This window comes from Tribolium madens, unplaced genomic scaffold (genome assembly GCF_015345945.1).
Source record: "Tribolium madens isolate multiple individuals breed KSU strain unplaced genomic scaffold, Tmad_KSU_1.1 Scaffold_3;HRSCAF=73;Tcas5.2_LG2, whole genome shotgun sequence".
Taxonomy (NCBI): Eukaryota; Metazoa; Arthropoda; class Insecta; order Coleoptera; family Tenebrionidae; genus Tribolium; species Tribolium madens.
In genome coordinates, this window is record NW_025401006.1 from 6,755,197 (window position 1) to 6,775,302 (window position 20,106).

The following is a 20,106-nucleotide window of genomic DNA, read 5'->3' on the forward strand; positions in this document are numbered from 1 at the left end:
AGAGTATAAAAATATTGTTACAAGAATATATAAAATTAGCTAATATTTGTTTTCAAAGTATAATAGTTAACATATTCCTGATAGACATTTTTCAATTACTAAAGAAAAATCCAAAGAGAATAGTGAGTTAAAATCTGTTTAATTTGGTTTAGAATCGGAAAAATCAAACAATGCGTATTGAGTGTGTCTAAGGTACCTTCGGGGTTAGTTCCGAGTGCTACGTTGTAATATTAATGCAGTTTAGTCACGGAATCAGGATATGTATATTTGTGTCGCTCGGCTTGAATCCCTCGGCTTGCTCTGTGCAGACATATGAATATAAATCTTGAATTCAACGGAATTTTAATTTGTGAAATACTGAGGAACAGGAAACATTCGTAAACTGTCTTGTCTGTATTCAGATTATTCGTTATCCTGTTTATAAACGATTTGAGTGAATTATGGTAAGTTTATTTACAAATATCATAATTTTACAAAGACATTAATCTTGATGTCACCATGTTTAGTGTTTGCATAAATTGAAAGGTAAAGAAGAGGTGAATGGCAGCTGACACGGATTTGCATAAACGAGCACTGGCAAATAAATGAGGCAGCACTTATTTTGAAATAAACAAGTCTAAAGGTTATTCAATATTAAGCTTTAAAAATGTAATGTTCATCTAATAATCTATTTATTTTTATTGAAATATTTACACTGTTTTTCGAAATACTTTTGATTGAGAGAAATTTGGTGGATGCGCCGGGAAAATAAATTATAAACCTTTTGGTCTAAAATAATAAATTACTAGAAAAACTAAATGTTAGTGGCATTAATTTTAACTAACATCTAATTCGGTAAATGTGACTATAATAGTTACTTATGTATCAAGTACGCAAAATAGGATAGGGACAAACCGTAATTAATGACGAGGCGATGTAGGAGCAGAGACTTTAATGAGAGGAATCACCTAGAACCTTTTGCGTGCGTGGTGCATATAAGATTTTTTTGTTAAAGCTCCCAAAACACAAATTCACACCTCTTCTTAATAAAAAAAAATCGACACCATAGTAACCAATTTAATTTTTTAGTCTACAAAATCTATTTTAATAAAATAAATAAATAAAATAACCCAAAATGGTTATTTTGCGTACTATTTTATTAAGTCCGGAAAAGACTCATTTTGGGGACCCAAATGAGTCCGCAAAATAACTATTTTTGGGAACGTATACAAAAAAATAACTTTCATTTATTTTACATTTGAAGTGTTCATTAAACTTAGTTGAAACAAAGAATTTAATTACCGAACCCGTCTTTGAAACTTTATAAATATGTAAGCTTGAAAATCATTAATTTAAATTGCGGTATCTATTAAAAAACACCCGTCTCTCAAATCACATATTCTTTTTTATGGTAATGCAACCTCGATGTGTTTCATTTGGCATTCCGTTTGGTTCAAAGCTCAAAACTTTCGAGCCAAAGCAAATATCAGAGATGTCCTGAAAGTATTATAAATTGTTTTCTAATATAAAACAAACATTTTCTTTAATGTACTGTTTTATGCCAAAAGTTTAAGAGAAATGTGTTAAGCACACAGTTTGGCAAAAGTTCGTCGTGATTTATGAAACACTCTTCTTTATGCTTTCACTGAAATGTGATAACTTAAATAAAACATACTTTAACTTCGCTTTGCACATAAATTTTATTTAGACGTTTGCTTACAACCACTTAAAATCGTATATTTCTACCTGACTTTAAACAAATGCACATGCACGACTTGGCTTAATTTTGTTTAAGCTACGTTTTTCGTTTAGGAAAGAGAGAAATTTCTGCTGGGAGTGAGGGTTAACTACATTTGTTTGCCATAATGCTGTACATTCAGCCTTTTACGTAGTTTTGGGGTTTATAACCACATTAGCAAGTTGTAATGTGCACTCCGTGATGTTTCAGAGTGGAGACTTCTTAAATATAAATAACGTGCCAACTTTTTATATAAAACAATTACAGTCTTATCTCTACTGCTGTTTCAAATTACGCCCGATTTAGGTCTGTAATTTCACTCCCGAATTTTTTTTTTCGGTTCTTTGTCTCGGGATGATTCTATCACTTGTGTTGAAGTGTTGGCGTGTCGTTACAGTTATCGACGGAGAACACGCAAGGTCGAACTTCTCACACTCACAATGAAAATATTGTTCGCAAAGTGCTAAGAACAGAATTAACATTATTTACGGCATAGGAGCGTTATTTTCAACAAGAAAATAAATCAAATTCGCTTTGAGTTGTACATAACTCTGAATAAATTCAGTTACGTTTTCAAAAGAAAAGAAGAAAATAAAGTTTGGTTAATTCGTGGTTGAAAGAACAATTTTCTTAAATAGTTCGTATTCGTTGAGTGCTTTTGTCCCTAAATAAAGTTTATGTCGAGCCATTTATTTCGTAAAGGAAGCGTTTTTACGGGCCGAAGCAAGTGACCTCAGTGGTTTTCACAGATCCACAGCTTTAAAAAATCTAAAATATGCATTCGGGGCATTTTGTCGAGTAGTTTACTAAAGTTTTATGAACGCCATTCGATTCTGTTCCGGTTCCAATGCTATTTATAGCTTTAAACATTGGCTTTTGTTTGCAACAACTCTCAGTCAAATCCTCCGAGATCTAAAATGAATAAATTGTTATTTGAACGATTTTAATATTTTTATACGTCATTTATTCTCGATGGCTCTATAAAAGTTATTTATTACGAGAGACCATTGTTACAGGCCGGAGAGACTTTCCAAATATCCGATTTTAATTCAATTATATTCAAATTAAAAATATCTGCCTAGTGTTAGCTAATTAACCCTTCATCCCCATTCCGACTTCCGCAAGAGGGAAAATTATCACAATATTTTAAATTATGATTCAATTAAATTCGTTTTTTCCTCTCTAATTGTACCTAAAAAATTCTCATGGTTGATTCAAACGTTGTATTGCTTTTACAATAAAAAAATAGCAATTAAGTACAGTTTGTAATTATATTTTAATGTTGATAATTTTCATAATGGAACATAAACATTGTTTTATCACTTATTCAAATATTGTCATTTAGCTTAAATTTATATTATTTGTTTATTTGAGTCAAATAAACAGAAAAGCAAAATAATAAATAAATCAAAAGTTGGAAAACTTTGTAAAGTGTGACAACGATAAGTCGTTTGCGAAAAATGCTTTAAGCGTTTTAATATAGTTATTTATGTTATGAATATTTTAGATTGTTTGGGTAAAAATCAATAGTGACTGTGTTATGTCATTACCCGTCGTCAATTTCGTTTATACATCAATTTCTAATCAAGATAAATGCTGGCAAAACAATTTTTCGCCGCCTTTCGCGTTTAAATTAAATATTCGATTTATTGTTCGATTAGTCATGAGTTCGAGCGGCAAAAACAACAAATTATCGCATCCATTTAAGCATTTAGCTGAAATTTAATTGTCTTAAACAAATAGTTGTGCACAATGTAAAGCTCCTTCGAGAATTCCATTAATTTACAGCAATAAACAAAGATTTTCATTACATAAATTTTGTGCGCCGTTGCAAGAACAAAACAATGCTTAATGACCTCGCCAGCATGGAGATGAAATTACTTCTGGCTCGTTTTAATCCCACACACGCACAATACACGTAAAAGCTCGTATATTTTTTTAACGCGACGTCGAATAAATCAATTTAAGCAGGATCTCGACAGATGGTACAGAAACCGGCAAAAAAGGACGTTATTTTATTATTTCTCCGGTTTTCAGATCTCTTAAATTAGCCGAGCTTTGAGTTTTACATGGTCTAAGATGTGAGCATACACAGGTAAACGTTTGGCCGATTAAACTCAAATACTACACTAATCCGGACGCTGATATCTTACGTGCCTAAGTTAATGAAGCTATTACTATGCAAAAAGGATGTGCCTTCACTTGAGGAATTGCCGGTAATAATTAGAAAGGGTATGGTTTAATAACCGGCTTGAGGACAAATGTAACAAACTAATTTAAAAAAATCTATTATAAAATTCAATTTTTATTAAGTTTACTTTAGCAATCAAATTACTTTGAGCTGGCGCTTCCTACCGTGGTTAATTGTTTTTAATAAAAATTGTTATTTCTGCAAACAATGTAAAAACGGAAAATCTGTGTGCACAGTTTGTCCAAAAAGATTAATTATTTTTTGAAAAATATTATCAGATATTGTCTCTGTTTAGCTGCCTTATTACATTTATAATAAAAAAAATAATTGTTTTAGTCAAATAAAATTAAGCGTAAGGCGTAAGTGTTTTAAACGCGCTTATAAACGAGTGTTATACGCTATTTTTTATTATACTTGCCCATTTACGATCTTTTATGAGCATAGAAAAAATGTGAATTTACACAATAAAATTATCAAAGGTTGTTTGTGAATCGTTTTCGTAGAGACGGTTACTAGTTTACGTTGTTACGCACATTTTTCACGTTGTAATTATTCCTAAATTTCCTACAAAAAAGTCCGCAAGACCATATCTGTATCTTCATCCGTTTAGGTTTAAATCAATTTTCTGTCTCTTGACCACCGGTAAAAATGAGCCGTATTCGTCGTTTGAGCGTCTTTGAACGTCTTTAGGACGTAAACCATTGAAGATAGAGGGATCATCTCGCGGACCTTTTTTTTTTGGAAATTTCATTCTTTACAACTTTCTTTTTTATATTTTTCTTGTATCTTTAACCGTATTCGTAGCATTTTCAAAAATATGCAAATTGCTAAATGTTTTGAAATTTTTTTAAATATAGTTTTTAATAAATTTTTTGTATTATCTTTATCTCTTATTATTGAGAATTTAATGTTCTATCTGCCTTTATTTTTTTTATTCTTCGACACTGTCAAAATTTACGGTTTTTCTCCCGTGTAAGGAAGTTTTGACAACTGTTTGGCATTTCTCAATACAAAACGTCAAATTATTTTTAACAGATTTAAAGCAAGTTTAAGCCTTGTTGACTCTAATTCGAAGAATAAAATGTTGTATTCCACTCGTTTGAGTGTAAATCGGACGCTTTATTCAACCTCGTGGATGGTAAACCACTCGTTACACTCGTGGATTAAAAATCCACTCAGTCAAATAAAGAGTCCGATTTACACTCAAACTCGTCGAATAAATAACTATTATTTGCGTTTTGCTCATCGTTATGTAAATACAGCCATTTTTTTAATTAAAACTTGAACGGGAAAGGAACAACTGCGCTATCTGGCCTCGCTAACGGAACTATCGAGAACGGGGACGTTTTGTTTTACATCGTGTCGTATCCTCGTCTTTAGGTATCCGTAGTTGGGACACTGAATGTCAGTTTTCTAATTTTTCTTTTATATACGTCGGTTGACGTATAATAACAATTAAATCAGTGGCGTTTTGGTAAAATTTCACATAAAGTCAGATAAATTTGTCAAATAGAAATTGACCTCTGTCCTCGCTTATTCTGACCAATTCTGCTGTGTCCTATTATGTTAATACATAAAGAAACTGTAAGTAGTTTTTTGTGCCACCTTGCCCCCACGTTCGAGACAGACTCACCAAATGGAGATTGGGTCCCAAAAGTAAGATTTATCAAAAACGAAGGTGAAGCTTTTAACAAGATGAAGGATTTATTATTCGGTTGTTTGGAGTATTTTATTTTATCAGGCCAGGTCAGGTCTAATTTTGTAAGTTTCAGGTTTTAAAAGGTTTTCTGGAGACACTACCAAGTTTTTATTACTCATGGTAAATGCTGTATGCAGCAATTGTTTTACTTTTGTGTGTACATTTTGTTCACATAGCTTTTTCCTGTCTGGCCGCATCTCAATGTCTATTTATCTCCTACGTCCCTGATTAAATCTGACGTAAAATTATGTCAATTTGTCAATGGGACAAAATTTATAACGTTAAAATAATTTTTGAAATAAACATGACAATAGTTGCTACGAAAAATTTTAATGAAAATGGAGAGAACGTATATACCTTATCCACATAATACAAAATTGGCTCGGTATGACGTTCAGTGTCCCAACTCTTCAAATATAGGAACTCTAGTCCTGATATTTCACTATTTCTTGTTACCTAAACAATATATTAAAATTCAGCGTACTATAAACGCCAAATTACGCACGCTGCAGCGTGTTCTAATTTAGGATTATGATGCAGGTATAATAAAAAATGTATTATTTATATACAATGTATAATGTAAGTTATTTAAATTATTATTTTTTTTTGGATCAACAACGTTTATAATTAAAAAAATTTTAAAATTAAGTAAATCTAATTTTGTTGTATTAATTAAATAGTGACTGAAAGTATAATTTAAATGTTTGTAACAAGCCAGTTTCGCATTTGTCCAACATTAAAAGTATTTTATGATGTTATTTTGTAGTCATAATTAAAAACTAAAACCACAAAACTTACTTCGTTTAGTACAACATTACTTTATTCCGTTTTTTTTATTAATATAAGTTTAAAATGTTTTCAACTTTTTAAATTTTAGTACGTCGTGACAACGTGTTATGTAATATAATTCTATTAATTGTTACACCACGAATACTAAAATTAGTAATTTGATAATAATAATTTAATAAACACAATTTTTTTGTACCTATACAAAACAATACATTTAAATTGTTGCTAATTATGCCATAAATAATAAAAAAAAAATTTTGTTTTCTTATTACAAAAGTTAGTGTTTATTATGTCCATTAGGTATTTAACATTTCTGGAAAAAAATATTTTTAAAAAATTATTATTAATATGTTCTTTTACACAAAAAAGGAATAAGTTACAAAAGATGATGGATGCTCTGGGTTCTATTACATTTTCTTTTGATCACAAAAGTTATTATTTTTAACTTTTTTCTGTTGATTAGAACCGCAATTTGTGCTATAATCAGCGTCTTCCTTATGACAGAAAGCTTCTGTAAAACTTTAAAATCGATGAGTTACAAAGAGCGATTGGAGAAACGTCTAATGAGATGAAACACAAACACTTTTTTTTTTAGATTCAATCCTAAAAAAAATTTCTTTTCCATCCCAGTCATATTCTATAACACTTTTTTTTAGGCATATACAGGTCTGTAAAAATCTGTTTTATTAAATTTGAAATGGAAGAATGATGCTAATTCAAAAACAGTGACAACTGGATTTGTCAAATGTTGAAGCTATTTAAGCTTTTATGTTTTAAGTCGTATTAATTTGAAGGTTTGAAGGAAAAATACGATAAGCGGTGTAAAAAAATTGTCAAAACTGTTACTCCTATCGATAATATTCCTATTTTCGGTTCTTATAAAATGTGGAATCTTTAATAATCTGTCCAGTGCTGGAATATCTTCAAATTTAAAGCTTCTCTTTGCTTTTTCCTTTGTAATTTTATTGAGATTAAAATTCTATATTGGGGTTTTGTCCTATTCTACTATTCAAGACAACATGCAACATAGTATCCTCAATATTAAGATGGTCACCTTCAGTCAAAATTATAGCTTCGAAAAGTTGCTTCATTAAAAAAAAATATTCATAAATGTTATTATCACTACTGTCAAACAGAAAAACTTATTAGTCAATCAATCACAGTAAAAATATAGGTTCCAATTGCGATTACTTATAAATGAAGATTTGCAACAAATGCAATTTAGTTTAACGCTATTTTGTTAACCTTACCTTACTTCTATTAACGTAGACCATAATTACGCTATTTTGCAATAACTCTCGATTGCCGTTAGCAGACCTCTAATTACCAATTCATGTAATTCAAACAGAGTAGCTATTAACAGTGACTTCCTGACCCCTCGTCTGTGCTCTCACAAGATAATAATACCCATGAACTAACCGCGCAACCAATTCCGATGTACCAATAACTAGTGCTTATTGCCAACTAACCACAACCGACCCCCGATCGATACCCCTAATGAAATTTAATTCGTAAATTCCAATCATCACGCCTCCCAATTGTTAATCTATTTTTGGTATTTCAGAGCAAACTTTTTGTGCTTCAGTCTGCAGCCAGTGTGGTTTCACGTTACAAACGTCGTCCTGCATGCTGCCGCCTGCATATTGTTCACCAGGGTATGCCTGAAAATCGCCGCCTTCAAGCCCCCGTTCGCAACGCTTGCCGGCCTCTTATTTGCCGCCCATCCCATCCACACGGAAGCGGTCAGTTTTATTTCTCTATTTCTTAACTTATTGCCTCGTAAATGCCTATCGGTCGTATTGGTTTCTCGACTTCGCCGCCGAGCAAATGCTGGATTAAAAGTGTCCCGAATGAAATTTTTCGACCGAGAAAATAAGCATTTGTCTTTTTTATAGACGGCTTTTCTAATTCCTAAACGAAAATTGCGATGCGAGACCTTCGACGCCTACGAAATCCGGACATTTTATCCAGCAGCGATTTTATTTGTCAAATAAAAAACCGGTAAAACAGGTAAATGTTGCAATTTATTTTCGGACTGCATCCAAAACTGCAAATGTACATTCTTTTTTTAGACCGTAATATAAATCCAAGCAAGTAAATTACAAAATAAATTGAATTAAATGTCGCTTTTTATTATTAGCCGACTGGTACAAAAGCAATCACTGAAACCAATCGTAGCGTTTTCGAATCTGATTATCCTTGAACGGTTGAGCTATATATCAAGCAGGATAATGTGGTAGGCTTTATTGTAATCTCGGTATTGATGCTCCACTCAACTCCCTGAATACATTGTACCAACTTCATTGGTCTGATGAACGCCCCTACACAGAATCATGTAAATTGTGTGTTAAATAAAGGGCATTTATAACAGCTGCCTCAAATAATTTACAGATTAGTTGCGTGTATTTCCGAGGTTTCATTGTAAGGCGCCAGATTATAACACAATACAGTGGACAATACAATTACAATTATAAAAAAACATCTTGCATTTAATAGAAAAAAAAATAGTTTGACGCTTTGTAATAATCAATATTTACTTAAAATAATACATAACTGAAAAACTACAGTCAGTAATAATTTAACACAAACAATAAAATTATTACTGGTCAATATTTGAAGTGGTATTGTTTCAAATATAAAAGCTATTGAGTTGAATTGTAAACAATAGAATAAATTTTAAAATGTAGTTACAAAGTCGTTGTAAACATTACAGCTAATCTTGTAGCAAAACAGTGTTTGGGCTTTGTGGAATTGCTTCGTGTTTCAGTTCCAGGGTAAAGGCTTTATATTGTGTTGTAAAAAAGTAAACATGTTTATCGTTTACTTAAGAGACAGAATCACTAGAAACGGTATTTTTCCAAAAGATTAATTAAAATCAGATTGGAATTTCAATTAAATAAACCAACCGACAGAACAATAATAACAATTGATTACAACTCAATGCAAGTATTTGGGTTCTAGTATAACAAGTGGGTAATTGAGCGAATCTTCCGTTTGCAATTTCCGGCAATGTCGTCCGAATGATTGGCAGAATAGTGATTCAATCTGATTAAAAATTAAAACTTCCTTTCTAATATAAAATGTAATTTCATTTAAAAAAGTCATAGGCTCGAATGACATTGGAGAATTTGGGGCCTAATTTACATGAACTAAATTAAAGTAATATCTTTCAGACAACTGCCTACTTCAGGGGGTGAATAATTAAATTCAAAAATTGCACGAAAACGTCTTAATTAACAGCAGCAAGTTGATTTTTTTATAAAACCGTCTAGAGTCTTAATTAAATTGATTGATTTTAAGTATTGGCGGTTAATTAGTTCGGTTAAGTAAACCCCCGATTAGCGTACAAACGAAACTATGACACACACAAAAGGAAATTCTCTCTAGAATATATTACTTAATAATAAACTTCCAAAGCCATGGGGGCTGTGTTAACAAGGGTCGGATAATCTATTAAGAGAAACAGCATGGAGGCGTTTTACCAAATTTCAATTTCGGTAAAACGAGGTGTTTGCCACGAATTAAAAATAATTTCTTGTGGTGTGGCAAAAAGCACGTGTTTGATTTATTCCCAACATTGTTTGTTTTGATGTGAAACAAGCCCTAAAGGAATTATACAAATGTGGTGAGCGTAAACTCAAAGTTTCGCCTGGTAGATAGAGTATTGAATTTGGATGGGTTGTTAAACAGACCAGAGAAATCTGTGCTTTCATGTGTTTATTCAAAGGACGGACATATTAATAGAAAATCAACAAACAATTAATCAAATGCAAACAAAATTCATCCCGCGAATAAATGCACACACTTTAGACAGTTCAGATAAAAGGAATTTAACTAAAACTTCTACTGTAATATAACACAATTTTAGTTAACAGCAAGTCTCGAGAGACTTTGAAAAATATAGAAATTTACGATGGCATCCAATTTGCCTAATCTAACGCCCCCCAGGCACTTCATTAGTGCAATATCAGTTTACTCGTTTTTTACGAAATAAATTTTAGAACTGGTCAACTTAAATTATTAAAGTGTAAAAGTTACAAAATTTATTTAATAATAATTCTTAACTAGTATTTTTCCACTGATCAAAAATGGTGGACTCGCCGGGCTAATTTTCATATATATTTGTAGGAATTTCTATTAATCATCAGAATTAGAACGCAATATTATTTAGGTTTTTTTATCTAATAAGATTAATCGAAACAAAAATTCTTTTTTTTTTACTCAAAACTGAAAATTTATGTTTTTTCTCTGCTACTAATTCGTCTCAAGTTTGCCATCTTCATCATATTCTATATCAAAATTTTGCTCTTATCTCGTATGATACGGCTTTGCAAAAGTGCTTGTAACTTATTTAAGTTGGCAGAAGGGCGAGCAGAGTTCGGTTTGAGCCAACACACAATATACCGGGATATTGCAGTCAGCAGAGCTTTCAATGTTGCGGCTTTATGTGCTATAAATCTAACATGAGTGGCTGTATAGAATGTTGCCTAGAGCAGGGGCAAGATATATCAGTACCTCAACCTCAAAAAGCCGATATCTGAACCACTTATATGCATACTCAATTCTCAATATGTTACGCACTCAGACACTCATGACTAAATCCAGAGACCACTCCCCACGAAACGACGCTTCACTCTGTTTGCACGTATTCCATTTGAATTTATAGCCGAGACGAGAAATATGGACTTGTTTGTCACATTTCTAATACTTTGTGATTTCTATTTTATAGGTATGACGCCGCTGGCAAAATATTTTCACGAATGCTCGTGCCATAAAATATTCACAATAGATTTTAGAAACATCAATAATTTAACGCGACAAAATACGAAAGAATTAATTTCTTTCTATCATGCATCATATGCTTCCAAGTTGCTGCTTTATAAGCGCAACAAAAAGATTCACTGTAACATTTTTCCAAATAAAAACACCAAATCAAACAGTCTGATCATTTTAAATTTCTCTTCATGCAGTCTCTAATCAATTTTCAATTAATCAAACTTGGATAATCACAATATTATTCACATAATTGGTTTATTTTCCAATATTGCAATGCACAATCACAAAATAATTCCAATATCAAATTACACGTTTTTGTTGTATCAATTAATAAAACTAGTAAAGCATTTAATCTTGTTAAAGCTTAATAACACGTTATCAAAACATACCATATTATTCTAATTAAAACCAGGTATTTAATTTACGACGTTGGTACAAACATGTACAACACTCATTTAAGAACTCCAAGAACAGAGCTATAAAACAAGCTAAAACGAACGTTACAAATATATTTGTCCTGACTTATAAAATATTTTATTCTACTGAATAATATTAGAAATCTACGAAAGTATTTTATAACAGGTGTTTTTTTAATTTGAAGTCTTACTTGGCAATGACTATAAGTTTGTTGTAAACTGCCCACAATTTTTAATACGCCGGGCAAGGTGTCAGATGAATTAATTAATAACTAGAAATACAATAAAAATAAAGACTTATTTTTTTACCCAAAGTACAGTTTTTGCGGAAGAATTGTTGCTGTTTCCGGACGAAGCGAAACCGAGTCTGGAATAACAGGCGAGTCCGCAAAAACGATTCAGGTTTCAGGTGTTACAAACACCATTTTTTTTAAACCAACATAATAACTAAACTGACTTTTTCAAAAAATTTTAATCTTTATTTTTTGATATTTGACTCTATTTAATGTTACTGATAATCTTGTATATGTTATTTTTCCATAATTATTTAGTGAAAATAGAAAAACTTCTAATGACCTGCAGCAAAAAACATAAAAAAATCATTTTTCTAACAAAATACGAAGTGCAAAATTTAAACCCCATAATTTCAAAATTTTTGTATGTAGATAGAATTTTTTTAACAATGTTTCAATATTTCTGATATCCTAACTTACTTAGCATTTTTTTCTGTGGCGCGAGTGTTGTAATATTAAGTTAAATGTTGTTACTAACTGTAACTAAAAATTTTTCGTTTAGTTTTCAATGTTGTCTCCGAAATCAAAAATAGAAAAGAAATATCGAGTTAATTTCTCAATAGTAGAAACAGTCGTTTTCATTATCTCGATAGTGTTGTGCTTTGAATGGCTTCCATTTCGTCTCGAAAACGTCTCACAGATGCCTGATAAAGACGTGTAACATCTTGAAATAACGAGATATACGTCAATATTCTTTTCTTCGTAAAAGTACAACCATAAAAAGATAGTTTTCAGAAAATTTCCTTTTCGAATATCTCCTATATTATCGTTTAAGATCTGAAACTCAGAATGACGTAATGTTTGAAAAATAACACAAGTAAAAAGCTCTATAAAGAAGATAGGCTTTCTGATAGCAATTTGATGTTATAGCATCTGAAAATCCACACAATACATCAACAGATGTTTAACAATTGTAACACAAGTCAAGGTAATTTAAATTCTGAGGATCGAGCATCAGCTTACATTTAATTTTCTCAAAAGTTTGTCCATTTTTATTTTCTCCACAAATCGTTTAAAAATTTAATTAATGTTTTGAGAAATTTGTTTAAATATTCTTTTCATATTTATGAACTGTCAGTTCCAGCAATTCTCGTGTTTAACCAAAAGGGTTATTATAACCTCTCTAATACATTATAATTTTATTAAAACAAAACCTGTTTTTAGAATAATTTTCATTAGATCAATGAATTTGGTAATTAATTCTATATGTATGGATATATATTTAAATTATGCAAAATCAATGGAAAAAATAAATGGCAACACAATATGAAATTATTTATTAATCTCGTTTGTTGCTCCGGGAAAATAAATTGTATTGATCTCTAAGCTTAATAAAAAAATAAAAAAAATGTTGGTCAAGACTCCCAGGATGATTTGTGACAACATAAAGGTTTGAAATTCGAAATTCTCTGAATTCTCATCTTTGTTTGAATCCTCGTCGGTGGAAGAATTTTCAGAGAGTTTCGATGTCAGAAGTATGCATGTATGTATGTCAGTCTTTTAGAGATTTGTTTTGTTTGAGGTTAAGTGGTTATTGTTGTTGCAGGTGACGGGTATAGTGGGCAGAGCAGACGTTTTAGCTTGCGTCTTCTTCTTAGTATCGCTCCTGGCATATCACGGGTAATAACACTTCACTATATTGCTTACGTGTCTCTCTCTTTCAACAGAAATATCTGGAAAATGTCACACGACAAGAATGTTTATTGCATCCGAAAGAATGTTCTGACTTTGTCAAATGAGAGATTAAAAAAAAACTTTCAATTAAATCCGTTTTTAATAAAACAACGTACCTATTTTACGATGTTGCTTGCAGCAACATCGTTTTATTGGATTGCATTATTTAGTATTCATAAAGATTATATCTGAAGTGTATAAGGAAAATATTCACAAGCTGTTGAACAAAGATGCAATGAACAATGTCTTACTGAGATACAGCTCGTTGTGAGCTTTTTAGAGCTTTCAATTGCAGCAAGAGAACCATCATGCATGAACACTACAAAACTTGTTTTTTTACTTACTTCTAAAAATAACTACCTGTTTAAAAGCGAAAAACTTAACCAGCTTTCGTTTTAATTGTCTATGTTTATCTTTCAACGTAAAACTACCTGAAAAAACAAAGCAGTTTTATTTGCATGAATTTCATGATACTAGCAATATCGTAACCCATCAACGTAGAGTGTGCTACGATGATTAAACCTATTTCCTTAAGGGACTATAAATACCTCAATAGCAAACAGCGCGGCAACAATGTTGAATTTTATTTAAATAATTTAATACAAGTGCTTCAGAAAACGTTCGTGCGAAAGAAATAAAATGTCTAGAAACCCGCTGATGTATTAGTTTTTTACAGCCTCTGAGCCTTACAGAGTATAGCGAGGATTGAAACGGCGGAATAGAAAATGTTACACGCGTTTTATGTGGAAACACTGGAAATTGCACTTGGGTATAAGGAATCGTTATTAAAAGTGACTTTAGCGACTAGGCTCGAAATTAAACTGACAAGACGCTTAATCTTAAGCTAGTGTCACAAACAATGTAGGAAAAATTGTTGATTAACGGTCGCAAAAATTATAAAAATAGAATTAAAAAAAAAACATTACGCCATTTGATTGCAAAATCAGCAACAATAGTGCTTTCTAAACACACGCTATTTGCAAGTCAGATTCTTTTTTTCTCTACATTTTTTTCACATAAAGAATATATTTAAATTCAAACCCTTAATTTGGTTAAGAAAAAAAAACTTTAACGTCATCGCGTTTTGAAATAAGTTATAATGTTAATAAAATATGAACCAATAATGGTTGTAAATATAAATATGTAAATGTTGGCAATAAAAGTTGTGGTGGGCATAGCGCCTGGCTTTAACAATCATCCTAATGACTGTTTTAATTGTTGGGTCCTTGTTTTGTAAAATCCATTACAAAGCCCGAATTTCGCGAGCCAGTAAATTTGAATGATTGCCACCGAAGCTTGGCAAAAATAACATGTCTGATGGTCCTCGTCCGAGCGAATGAGCTTTTGCAGTTATTTCCAATGAGTTCTCTCGTCAAACAAGCAGCAAAAATCTATGAAACTCCCGAGGGTCCAAAATTAATTAATCTATCCACATATAGGTACTTGCAAACCGTATTTTTCAATTACCAAAGCCAGCAGCTGGCACCAATAGTCTGCCAGATAGCAAAGAAGACAACTCGCGCGCTTGGTCAAACATTAAAAAAACTCCGGACCGGCTTTTGTACTACACATTTGCATTTTCAATTTCCCTCCGTCGTGTTAGTGGATGCGTGTCAAAATATGTGAATATAAAGCATAGAGGATGTGAAAATTGCTTTAAGCAGATTCTTTTAGAATCGTGTTAAAATTCCGGACGGAGATTTTTAAAATAATTAATTCGCGCACTTAACTCAACGCTGAGAGACAACGCTCAACACATAAATTTTTATTTTCACGCGAAACGACTTCTATTGACTTTTATTGTAAGATAAACTTACGAATTTACGTCGGAGCGAAAAGAAGCTTTTTTTCTAATTTTATGCGCGATGACGCGCTTCAACACTAACTAACTTTGATAAGGGTTGTTGGGAACCCTGCCAATTTCACACTTAACATTTATTATTACGCTTTTTCACGTTCACTCAATCGGTCCGTCTTCAAAAATTAAATCACAAAAACGATTTTGAAACGTCTTCAAACGACGGCTAATTTTTGCCGCGATTGTTCCTCTGCTTGGCATTTTATTCGTTTCGTATCATGTAAAAGCTGAGATGCAAACACGTAGCAGTTTATGTAATATTCAAGGACGGTGGGTGTTCATATTCATTTTGTTGAGTTTATCCGAGCGATTTCCCAGGTGTTCTAGAAGAAAATATCTTACTGGCAAATATAAATAATGTGAACCTTGGGATTGGAAAACTCCGCTCTGTTATTTTGAATATTTCATTACGTTTCGATTGCAGTACGCAGAAATCTTGCAAATTGCTGCATTTGTCTGAAATTATAATTTTTAGTTCCACACACACAAAATATTGAGGGGTGTATTATTATGTGTATTTGGCGATAAAATTTTTATGGTGCTAGTAAATTTGTTATGTAGAAGTAAATTTTATATACCTACTCTATATTTTATTCATTTGACATATGGATTCGTAACAATAGAAAATGAAATATTTTATGATTCCCGATGATATGCTTTATGCGGTTGCAATCCTTTATGATGTCAAAAGCGACATAGTCGAAACGTAAGTCATAATATTTTTTTATTGTGCAGGGTCAAAGGCCATGAATAAAATATAGAGGAGTTTCTAAGCGAATCCTAATGCTTCCGCTGTCCACAAACAGCGTAGATAATAACACAACCGTCAATTCCATTTGTGCTATCCGTTGCAAATTCGTCTCTTTGTGCACCGGAAACGAGAAATATTAAGTTTCAGCCAAAAAATTAATCGTTTCTGAACCGAATTCGCTCCTAATTTATACTTCTGGGTCAGCGACAATAAAAACATCGACGAAAAATAAAATAAAAACCATACACAGCGGAGTTACCGCCCATATAAAATACCGATAAGTCAAGAATGAGGAATGATAGAGACGCACGTGAAGAATGGCCGGGTTCTTTAACTTTTTAGGTGAAATTGATGGATTACGTGTCATTGGAGTAGGAGCTTTAGCCTGTAATACGAAGGGTGTGAATTGCTAACAAGACTCGAGTACGAACTGTTTTCAGCTAACATGGAAGATTATTAGCATTCTCCTGATAGGCAATAGCAAGACACGTCGATGCAACCTCTACCACAATACGAGTACAACAGAATATCACAAAACCAAACCAAAAACATTCTTGATACTCGAACTCACTCAAAGAAATTTCTGGTCAGATACAACGTGGGCTATACGACGTAATAATATAATAAAAGTTTGTAGAGTTGTGCAATTTAAAAAGAATGTCAAGCACAAGAACTAGGACAGTCTGGCTTGGTTTAAAGAACAAAACTTTGGCCTGCGAAAAACTTCAACAGAATTTTACCACTAAAAAATTTACAAACTCCTGTGGCAAAAATAATTATTTACGAAATGATTTATTTGGTATCAAAATTGCGATTTGTCTTTAAAATTTTCAATAAAAACAGCCGTAATTCTTGCTCTGAAAAATATTTTTCGACCACCGATAGGAAAATATTTGTTTAATTTAAAAATGGTGGATGCGTCTGGTAGCTTCAAAGCTTTGATCTTTTTTGAATAAAAAATACAAAAACCCCTAACCCAAAAATATTAAATTATACAACATTCCTATTTTAAAAAGTGCATTATTATGCAAAATTTTCCTAAATTTCTCTATTTAGAAAAGTAACCATTCCTCAAGAAAATGTGATTTTCCTTTTTGTCGAAGCTATCTCGTCTGTATTCAACAAGGTTATTTTGTAGGCGTTCAAGACATTGAATAGTAAGACCGCTGTCAAGTCGTCTTGTGAACGGATTGAGCAGGATTGAATTTTCTTTGGTTAGTGTTTACAAATTCGCTGCTGCTACCACAAAATAAAATTTCCAACCATAAATTATTTTTACGATAAATTATTTTAATACAATGTTAACGCCACAAATTACATTTACACAAACCAATGTGTGGTTTCGGTAATTTGTATCTTCATTTATTTGCTTAATAAATAATGAGTTTGAGTTATTGTTGCACTATAATGGTAATTATTGTTGAGTGTTTTCATGAAATAAAACGTTAGAGTAGGTACAATTTAACAAAAAAGATTTCGAAAAAACCTTTTCCAAATTATCCCCGAACGGGAATTCTGATACAAAACTTTATTAACCTAAATTTTAAGTAGTAAAAAGCTTTTGCCCAAATCTCGATTTGAAGCACGCTAAGAAAATATTTTTACAAAACAATTTAATTTACAAACACGATATTTGTATTACAAACATGTTTTCGTAATATAAAGATAAAAACAAAACATCCAATCAAAATTGTTCCGTAAATTTTTTGAAAAAAGTGAAACAATTTTCCAATTAATTTTACCAGTTTCACTAGTATGCAATTAATAATGAGACTCTATGTTTAAATTGGTGATAAATTCGGTGATATTACTACTCAATAATGTTTAATGAATCATAACAGTGGATTTTATGAATCTTAAAAAATGAAGACTCGCTTTGATTTTATCCCATTTGATCCAATCACGCCTGAGTAAACTTTAAATTATTAAAATAAAAGAAAAAATATTTAGAATTGAAAGTATCTTTTTAAAAACTTAATTAAAACAGATTATATATAAAATCCATATCTTATACTTGAAAAGAATTTTAATATAACCGTTTCAGTTTTTTCACCTTTACCTGATCAGTGATCAGTGAACTAAAAATTAATATATGTAATTTAAGTTTCAGTAAACTTTTAATTTGAAACTAGAATTTAAAAAAAAATATTAAAAATGTAACTCAAACTATGCTTAAGAATCATTGACAAACAAGTTGTGTAAATATTGGCTTGATCATTCCGAGCAATTTAAAACAAGTATCATTTGTTTGTAAAATTCTGAATAATGGCTCTTATGGATCAAAGAGCGGTGAACTTATTTAGTTCTATGTTCTAGCTATTGTACACCATATTCAAAGTAAATAGATTTCTTGCATTTAACTTCTAGTCACGTAGCAACTTTTAAAAATTTGACATCAAAGGATCAAGTTATTCAATATGCAAGTTTTGAAGAATATAGAACGTTAGAACACATATCTAGCTAGTTTTAAGCTAAAAATTCGTAGATAATCATTCTCTTGCCTCCACTTTATTTAAAAGAATTTTAATAAAACTCCTACGCAACTTTTAATTGGCACTTTAGAACTTGTTTAAAATTTAATAGAAAAATTGTTAAAAGTAGGAGCTATGTTGCAGGCATCCCGACGGCAAGTGTCATATCTGGATCAGCGTCTCTTTGGGAGGCCTCAGTATGTTGGCTAAGGAAACCGGAGTCTCTGTTTTTTTGCTCAATTTGGCGTACGACTTTTATCGTCATTGGCCTGCCGTTAAAAAGTAAGTATGCATGACGTTCGAGATCGATTCTCGTGGCCGTTTTATCCTTCAAAGTGTAATTGGTTTTGGTCACATTGTAAAACGAAGGATAATTAAAATTACGCTGAAATTCTAGATCAGCCTCCGTTTCATTGAAAATAGAATTGGCGTTGTTTTCAACTCTTGTGTTGAAAATTAGTTGATTTCAAAATTAATTATAATTTGCATAATGCATACAATAAACGTCAGTTAACAACAGTGAGTGACAACGTTAAATTGAATTTTATCAACAGGCAGGTATGAAAGTGAATTAGTTACTATTCATTTTATTGTCGCGAAAGGACGAAATATCCTTTGAAATTTAAATATTAAGCCACGTTCCGGTTACATCCATTTTTCATGGAGCGGTATTGTAAATGCTAATAAAATCCTAGAATTCCACATTTAATTAATTTTCTTCACATTGTTTCTAGAACAATAGTCGAAGTGAGATGGAATCAGGAAACCCAGCAATTTGCTAATAGAGCTGCAAAGGTCCTTACATCGGTAAGTGCAATTAACTTTATAAAATCAATATTTAAAACATTAATTAACAACTTAAGAGGAAGTTTCGTTCAACTCGAAAACTCCGAGAATTAAATGAGCCCGAAAATCTATGTCCGGACTTTTTTCCAGATGATCTTTTTCATGAATTTTTAACTAATTTCCCAATTAAACTAAACGGGAAAAATTCCTGTTTATACAAACTTCTAATTACGACAAGATTTCCAAATTACTCAAATAAAACTAAGACGCTAAACTAATTACAGCAAATTTAAATCGATTTATTGCATTTTTAATCAAATCCGGTTATCACCTATTAAAACTTCATCAATCACCGCCATTTGTTATTGTCAGTGTAATCAATCACCGCAGTTAACCTCATAGTTAAGGATAACGATAATTACCAGTTAATGACAGTCACGATCAAATAATTTATAACGGAAACTGCGCCACATGTTCTCCACCCTAGTACAAGTTTTATTTTTTATTAGCTCCTCGTGAGTAACCAAAAATTTTCTTTGAAATAACTTCAACGATATGAGAATAGTAAACAAAAAATTATGTGGACAAGTAATTTCCTCGATTCGTTAACACCGAATTAAAAAATAACCATTTGGATGGGTTATAAAAACCGTTTTACTGTCCAATAAACAGGATTGTATATTTA

General features: G+C 31.6%; 1 protein-coding gene across 3 annotated transcripts in view; it reads left to right on the plus strand.

Annotated features, from left to right (window-relative positions):
• LOC123007949 (protein O-mannosyl-transferase TMTC1-like) overlaps positions 1-20,106 on the plus strand; it is a 94,717-nt gene that overhangs the window by 66,826 nt on the left and 7,785 nt on the right. For all 3 annotated transcript variants that reach the window (XM_044403488.1, XM_044403485.1, XM_044403487.1), the window contains exons 3-6: positions 7,961-8,138; positions 13,428-13,501; positions 18,780-18,917; positions 19,370-19,442. In XM_044403488.1, the coding sequence (XP_044259423.1) occupies positions 7,961-8,138; positions 13,428-13,501; positions 18,780-18,917; positions 19,370-19,442 (463 nt within the window). The remainder of the gene's footprint in view (positions 1-7,960; positions 8,139-13,427; positions 13,502-18,779; positions 18,918-19,369; positions 19,443-20,106) is intronic.